The sequence below is a fragment of the Argentina anserina genome, chromosome 7 (genome assembly GCF_933775445.1).
Source record: "Argentina anserina chromosome 7, drPotAnse1.1, whole genome shotgun sequence".
Taxonomy (NCBI): Eukaryota; Viridiplantae; Streptophyta; class Magnoliopsida; order Rosales; family Rosaceae; genus Argentina; species Argentina anserina.
Genome location: NC_065878.1, coordinates 19,648,976 through 19,657,682, shown reverse-complemented (window position 1 = coordinate 19,657,682; position 8,707 = coordinate 19,648,976). Strand labels below are relative to the sequence as shown.

Sequence of the window (8,707 nt, the reverse complement as noted above, 5' to 3'; positions counted from 1 at the left end):
TTGTATACCTATATTGGGATTATTGGCTATATATTAATGAAAGGCCTGCTGAGAACAATAGAATTCTGATCAAATAACCAAGAATAGTCAAATTAGAGATTTGAAATAAACAAAAATGAGAGAAGTCGCAACTCACATGAATTATGATGTGTTTAACTTGCTTGGAGAATAGGTAAAACTATGGATATCTAGAAAGAGAATGTTAAAGTTCAGCCAGAGGACAAAGGAAAGATGTACAAGCAAACAAGATTAAGCACATTTACTAACTTCTATCTTTAATTACCTTAATATTATGTATGTACTCATCTAATAATTGAAATGGTCCAAGACTAATGTCATTCTTTTTTATACACTTGATGGCTACGCGCTGATCGATTTAAGAGAATCTAGGCTAGACGTAAAATATTTTCTAGAAAGGAAGTCTTGCTGACTTGGTGCAATAATTAGTTCAAAACAAGCCTAAGAGTAAGGTTCAAAATATTGATATCGGTAGATATATTATTTTTTTAAAAGAGAGATATCGGAGATATTGGGAAAAAATATCGTTTATATTCTGATTTTTTATTCATTTATTATTGAATTACATACAAACAGATACAATTATTAATTTTATTTAGTACCAGAAAGAGACTTTAGGTGTTGGAAAAGATGAATGTTGGTCAACAAAACTACAATACTCTACCCAAGACATATGAGCCATATAGTATGAATTGTAATGGTTAACATGATAGTCATATATCTTTTTTGAGATGCCAACAGTTTCTCCAAGAATGAAATAGTAAGAATGAATCCAACTCGATGATTGACAAACTTATCATAATTGTAAATAAGATAACCAGATTGATAGTTGACTTCATGTGATTCGTTTGACATCCCAATGTGCTATGTGCCTAAACTAATAGAATCAAAATTTAACGCAACTGAAGTAATATTAGATGTAATACTTTGATCATCAATGACTCCTCTTATCCTCCTCTCGCACCTATTCTGATGTTGCGCACCATGACCACTTGCTCTAGATCCATGATCCTCATTTTGGGTAGCATGATTAAAATTACTTTCACAAGTAAACTGATCAAATCCTCCAAATACATAAAATTGTCAATATTCAAACCTTGTATCTCCACCACCTTGTCGACTTTCACCACTACCATCACCACCACCACCACCATATTGGATTCACATCATGTTTGATTCACATCCATAACTTTTGTGCATGACATATTTCAGTAATGCCATCATTTCATGATGGGTTCACGAGTTTATAGCAATCTATACGAGGGGACTTTAAGGAGACAAACACTATAATGTGATTTATCTTTTCTTACTTTCCTCAATAGTACTCAAGGAGAACAATCCTTTCTGTAGATATCCTTTGAAGGGACGTCAAGGAGACAGACTGCTACTCTTTATATATTCCTCGAGGAGAACACTTGTTACTGAAATTACTCGAAAACTCACTCTTCATCTGAAATTCTAGATATCCTCTTATGACCTTTATGAGACTACTTTGTGCTCCTTTATTTTGGACTCTGTCAAGGTCAAGGAGAACACTTGTCACCGATATGGCTTAACTCTTAAGAGTTGAGACTTGAAATTTCACTCCTCATTCAGACATCTTTTATGAAAACTTAAAAAATATCCGATTGAGGAACTACTCTTCTAGTCTTCTTTTTTATATCCCTCGAGGCTCGAAGTGATTAATTAATCAAAAACTCATTTCTGAGAGTTTAAGACATCCTCAAGTTGAGATAATTTTTTAAGTGAAAATTTTCAGATATTTCTCTAAAATATCGAAGATATATCGGATATAATGTAAATATTGGAGAAATATCGGAGATATTTTATATTATCGGAGAAATATCGCAAATACGGGAAAAATATATTTACTCTTAAGATATATCGTTAAAAATATCAAAGGATATATCGAAAATATTATAGAGATTTTGAAATTTGGATAAGAGATTGTATATTAGAAATTTGTTTTTGGATAAGGAAGACAAGTCCACGTACTATTTCGGAACATAAAACAATATATTAGTGTTGGTTCGAATTCAGCTCTCATATTGAGAGATAGACAAGTCCGCTGATTTGTGTTTGTCTAATTTGGATAATATTATTTTTGTTTGTCTACTTATCACTTTTGAGAAACTATTTGAGGTAACTTGAGCGTGTATCAAGCTGTTGATAGATATAATTGTAAATTGTATGAACATAAACAAGGAATACAACGGGGTTCACATCATGAAATGTGAGAACCATTACTTTTATTAAGTTTTATCATCAATCCATCCCTACAATAAACTATTGACCGTTCGCGGTGTAACATATAATTTGTATGGCATGACCTAATAGGCCATGAAATCTTACAAAAAATATTTCATGAAAATGTTAGTTCCTGAATAGGATAAGTGGATAACAATAACTAATCAGGCTTTGTTTTGTTTGTTTGATCTGAAATCTCAATATTGAAGTCACTGGCCAAACAAACTAATTATGTCCAAGGCATATGTGTTGGAGCCATCTAGAAGTTTTCTATGTTTTTATTTTCACTTTGGGGTCGAAGCTTCAATAATTAAAAGAACTTTCCTTACTATTGCTAATCCATGCAGAATGTGCATAACAAAGACACATGCTGAGAAATCGAGTCTGGGTGTTCACACGAGGTAAGACTTTTAGACCGGATAATTGTAGGATATCACATATTCACGTCTAGCTAGAAACAGAACTTCATAGCTTTCGTTCCTTTCAATATCGACTGTCATGACAAGAGAAATGAAGACTATATAACTGCTGCTGCAACTAAAACACGCCACTAATTCAAAACTTGAGTCTAGCCACACTGAAAACTATATATCTCGACGAGAATACAACGTCTCGCCACAAGTCTTGATCATCTAGAAACCCAGCAAAGTATATATAACATCTTAAGAACACAACTAGACTATCCCTGTGCATGTTTGCAGACGCAGCTTAATTGGCATTATGAACTGACCATTGGTAACCACGGCAAACAATTGAAACAAGGAAACATTGTGTTTTCTAGAGTAAAATCATTGACGAGCATCGATTAGTCAATCACGCAATTGTGACACAGACATAATGCCGCACTACCTAGCAAGTTAAACAAGTAGGACTATTTGCCTAGTGCCTCCTTGTTTCAACTTGAATACACTAGTTTTCCTGCACGCGCGATGCACATGCGGAAACGCGCGAGGCACATGTGAAAAGACACGCTCGCACGTGTGAATAATATTTATTAGATATGTTAATGTGATTTTATCTTCCTCTTGGCATACACCACATTGTAATTAAAAAAGAACCAACACTTTAGTGAGATAAAAAAAATCAGCAACTTCAAATCATTCAATAGAGAATATAGATCATCCATCATTAAATTAAATGACCAAAAACTCGCCCAGAATTGTGAAGTCTTCAAAGAGAAAAGATTTTGATTACCTCTTTGTGGAAAGACGTTGGTTATATATCTTCCTATGTTTGCTTAATTGAACAACAAACTCGAAAATTTACCTCATAATAATTTACATATATGAAACATCGATGAAACTCGAACAACAAACTACATGGAAATTGAAATTTCAATAATCTGCAAAGTTGTTCGAGTCAATAATACTTTTCTTTATGTGTTTGTTTCATACTTTTGTATGAACTGTAAATTTGAAGCGGGACGGGACGGGTGTAGTCGTGGAGATACAGCCATAATTCGGTCAACTCCGACGTCATCCAAAAACTCCGTTTGTGTGGTGATCGTGCACATGTCATTGCCCTCGTCTTCCAACTACGGTTATTCTTTTCTTTTCCTTTGTTTTTCACTCAGCCGCAAAGAAATACGTCTTATGTATATATTTTCCTTCATTTTTCTTGGTATATTACAATATTAACCTTTCCTATACCTTTATCCATATCTTCTATTTTCATTTTCACTTTATCACTACCATGAGAAAATATCGGAAGTTCGAATAATTGGTGAAGCTATTGATATCAAATATGGGCTTCTAATTATAGTAGTAGAGATAATTCACATGTGTTAAAGTCAATCAAACGAAGAAATATGTAACTTAAATGAATAATTGTTTGTGTTTTATTGTTTTGTTAATAAGTTCATATCATAGTTGTGTAGGATTAGTCGAGTTTCGTGTCTGTGAGTGTACTTTTTGTGCCTTGTCTGTTTTAAATAGGCGGCGAGTTCCTTATTTTGTTAAATGGTCATTACCGCCTAGTGGTAGGGTGAAGTTGAGTGTCGTTGTTTTCCAACGGCAACATAGTGGGAAAGTTGTGTTATTAGACATTATTATTCGCAGTAGTCGAGTTATATTTTTGGTATGTCACCACTATTTTAAAGAAAAATAGAGTAGCGGTTAGTGTACTCTTTGCTAGTTGATGCCTAGTTGAGTACAAGTTTGTAGACATGTCTGATATTATTTTAGGCTTTTGTAATCAGAGATTTAGGCTTAACATCATTCTTTGTATTCGTTAATTTTATTAATCAAGATCCGAGAGTAACTTCACATGTCATTCTTAAAAAAAAAACACCCAAATCAAAAGGCCCAAACCCGGAAGATAAGTACCGGGATCCACAACCAGACGGCGACGTTCCGCATGTCCAAGGATCACGGGATACGTCGGTCATTTTACAAACAAAACGGCGATTAGAAAACCGGAATCCGAAACAGCAGCCAAGAAAAAACGCAGTAACCACCTGAATGGGTTTCCCATTTGCAGTTTTAAGTTAAAACAGGGCAGGTTTTGTGTGTGCGGTTTGGTTTGTTAGCTACTTCAAAAAGACAAAACCCCCCGAAACACACAAACCAACCCAACAACCTCAAAAACAATGACAGTTCCAAACGACGCCGCTTGCTTACCCGATACCCGCCCCGCCAACCCAGGCGAGTCGTCGCCACTCGCCGACGACGGCGGTGAGGTCGCCCATGGGCAGGTGAGGGGATCGTGGTCGCCGAAAGAGGACGAGTTGCTGACTCGGCTGGTCACGCAGTTTGGCGCCAGAAACTGGAGCGTCATCGCCAGAGGAATTCCGGGAAGGTCCGGCAAGTCTTGCCGGCTCCGGTGGTGCAATCAGCTCAATCCCGGGGTGAAGCGCAAACCTTTCTCCGGTAACCGCCATTTTGATGTTTGATTTTCTGTGGATTTTGGGTTTTTTTAAATGAGTAAAGACTGTGTCTTTGTATTTGATCAAGTGAATACTGAATTGTTTGTTGTGCTTTGTGATTTTCAACTTGAGTTGCAGTTACTTGTGTGTTTACTCTATGAAGAAAGTTTGTAACTTTCGAATTTGGGAATGTTGTAATGAATGTTTCTAGAGAGATTAGTGCTGATTTCAAATGATTGTTACAGTTGGCATCATATCTAAATGCTTTGTCCTGGTTGCCAATGTTCAACTATAGTGACAGTTGCTTCTGTATCTGCATTGATTTGTCTCTCATTCTGTGAAAGAAGTTCGCAAATTTGATGGAATGACTTGGAGCTGGTTAGTTTATCACTTGTGTTGGAAATACTGGTTTTTAGTCGAACACTAACTATATTAGTAGCAAAAGATGTTATAACTATATTATTAGCAGTGAGAGGGTGAGGGACTAGATGATTGTTCTGCATTCATTATTTGAAAGTTCTAAACTTGGTATTGACTTCAAAACTATAGAGCAAGTCGAATGTAGCATGTGAATGATTGCAATTTTGGTAAAACTTGAAGTGACTGAAATGATACTTGAAAGCTTTTACTTGTGGTATTTTTTTAGTTCAGATGGACATCTATACTCAGGTATGTTGTTTCCAGAATCTTAAACTTTGCAATATCTATAGTGTTAAATAGAAAGCATGTGAGGAACTGTGGATTCTGCATTTATTTAATTTAGATATAAGTATTTTTTTTTCTGTACTTCTGAAAGAATGGATTAAACTGAGTTCCTGGTTTCTCATAGTTGTTGGAAGTTCTGAAAGTCATCATTGTGTAAAACTACCGATGGAACAAAGTTGAGTAACTTTGGTTTTCTTCTTGAAGTTCTCATATACATTTATATTTATCAATTTCCACGGAAATTTTATAGTGGTAAAATTTAGGTGGATTTTTGTTGTTGTCCGGGATTGTCATTAAGACAGTATCACGTAATGATTGTGCTTCTGGTTGAGCTTTTTCTTGTCACCACTTCTGTTGTTCCTCTTCTGAGTTGCCTCAATGTTGCAAGTGATTTTAATTCACGGATCATTTCTCTTTGCCATCATTAAGAAAGAACTTCTATAAATTTGGTAATGCATTGTTAGGAGAGAATTTCTACAAATCGTCATATAATACATATATGCTAATTCAGATTTGTAAGTGGATCTATACTTGATGCAGATGAGGAAGATCGTATTATAGTTGCAGCTCATGCCACTCATGGGAACAGATGGGCGATAATTGCAAAGCTCCTTCCTGGAAGAACTGATAACGCAATTAAAAATCACTGGAATTCTACTTTAAAGCGTGGAAGGAAGTATATCCCTCGAACGAGAAACATGAAAGAGGATAGCGGCATAGAGAGATCAAAGACATCTTCTGAAGAAACTGTGTCAATTAGCAATATCAGTTCAGTCAGGACTCCTGAAGAAGTCTTGATAGTAGACAACAGCTCTAACCAGTTAGATGGAAAATGTCAGATAGAGGACAGTGTTGGTGTTACAGAACTGATAGATAATTCAACTCTTGGTGCCGAATTAAAAGAAGAGTCCACCCTCTGTCGCCCAGTGGCACGACTTAGTGCCTTTAGTTCTTACAACCCTTCAAATGGCCCATCGAATGACTTAATTGTTCCAAGGCCAGTCCTCCCAATTGGTGGCCCTTTGGTCCAAACATCTAATGTAAAGTTTGACTTCTGCAACTCGCTTGAAGGTGACTGCAATGAGCCTATTGTTCCTCTGCATTGTGGCCACGGTTGCTGTGATAGAAGCCAGGGGCATTCTCAAAGCTCATTGTTGGGGCCTGAGTTCATTGACTATGAGGAGCCTCCCTCCTTCTCCAGCGCTGAATTCATCTCTTGTGTTACAGATGTGAACAATATTGCATGGATTAAGAGTGGCCTTGAGAACCGTGAGACAACAAGAGTAGCAGAGAATGCAGCAAGCCAGAGATTCTCACAAGGGGCACCTACTACTCCTCAAATGGGGTATTATGAAATGAATATGATGAATGGCCATATGCACTTTGCGGACGGGCAGAACAGGCTAATGGGAATGATGACAGACATGCTTTCAACTCAGATGCCTAGACAAGGTTTTGCCATGCCAACTGAAGTTAAGGGATTGAGCTAGAAGTCAGCGCTGGGTTTTCCTTGTCATGGGAGGAGAAATATACAGGTTATTTTCACAGCATATTATTTATAGAAAACTTTTGGATTCTCAGAGTTCTATGAGCTATAAGATACAAATGAGGACTACCCTCTTCGCTTATGGAGGATTTTGTTATACCTAATCTTCAATTTCTCTCTGAATATATCTGAACTTGAACAACAAATTGCTGCGTTTTGGTTATGGAGGATTATCAGACATGCTGCGTTTTGGTTAAAAAAAGGGAGTTCGAGAATCTCCAACTCTAAAGAGTTTCTCTCATTATTAGAATCAGAAAACCAAAATGAGTGGCTTCAAGTATTACATGAACTTCTCTACCCTTGTTGTACTTTTACCCTCATTTCACTGTTGCTTTCCCAATGGCAATTATTCAGCTTTTACTAAAGCTTAATGTAGGATTGAGGTAAAGAAGTAAACCTTTGTTGATGAACCAGCTGTTGCTTGTACTCGGTGCCCCCCACCTTCGTTCTTGAATCATTTGAGAACACCCGTCCCTTCTATTCACAGTCGAAAGTACCCTTCAAATAACCGTGGTATTGTTCAAGAGTCTATGGGCAAGTCGAGTCTCCCGTCTCCATAAGGTCAACTCGACCGGCCTCAGAAACAAAGACCACGTCTCTGGATGGGTTCGGTGGTCATTCATAAAACTAAAAAACAAAGACTGGGACCGTCATGTCATGTCAGTTACGCAAGTGAACTCGGAAGAAGATTAGAAATAAGCAACACAAGAACAAAAGACAAAGGTGTACATCCGCTTTTGGTGGCACACATTTTCTGTGATCTGTAGGAGAACAAAAAAAAAAAGCGAACTGTCCTTTCAGGTCAGCTCAATCACTTCCTTAACAAAATTCCCATAATTTCTTCTTCAAATTAACGCCGGAATGTTAATCACTTATAATCGGCGTGCATTAATAGTCGGAAACTCGGTAAATTCACACAATAAGTGCTCCTATCTTTCAACTGCTGTTCAGTTTTATATCGGCATTTTATACAGTATATTGGTCTAGTCTTCCATATTACAATCAAAGAAGGGTACAAACTACATAGTAACTCCTCTAGATAGAGCAATCCAATTGAACCATGTCATAATACTATAGAGTTTTTGCACACAAATGCTTGATAAAGCTGAATGGGAATCACTAATCAAGTTCTGGTCACATGTCATTTTACTGTTCTCAATGAATGTGGTAATGTCCACAGTATATTTTCTCTGTTTTGATTACCAAAAAAGCACAAAACTCGCCGAAATATAACCCAAAGAAGCAGAGTACGGGTCAAAAGTCGCTTGGTTTGGTGCACACAAATAAAGATCTACATGTTTCCTCTGCCCTTCGCATAAATTGTTATT

General features: G+C 36.8%; 1 protein-coding gene across 1 annotated transcript; it reads left to right on the top strand.

Moving 5' to 3' along the window:
* Positions 1-4,734: 4,734 nt before the first annotated feature.
* On the top strand, positions 4,735-7,465 carry LOC126802542 (transcription factor MYB1-like). Its single transcript, XM_050530186.1, has 2 exons — positions 4,735-5,132; positions 6,374-7,465. Exons 1-2 carry the CDS (start codon positions 4,853-4,855, stop codon positions 7,321-7,323), a joined length of 1,230 nt encoding a protein of 409 aa, XP_050386143.1. The 5' UTR covers positions 4,735-4,852; the 3' UTR covers positions 7,324-7,465.
* The last annotated feature ends 1,242 nt before the right edge of the window (positions 7,466-8,707 follow it).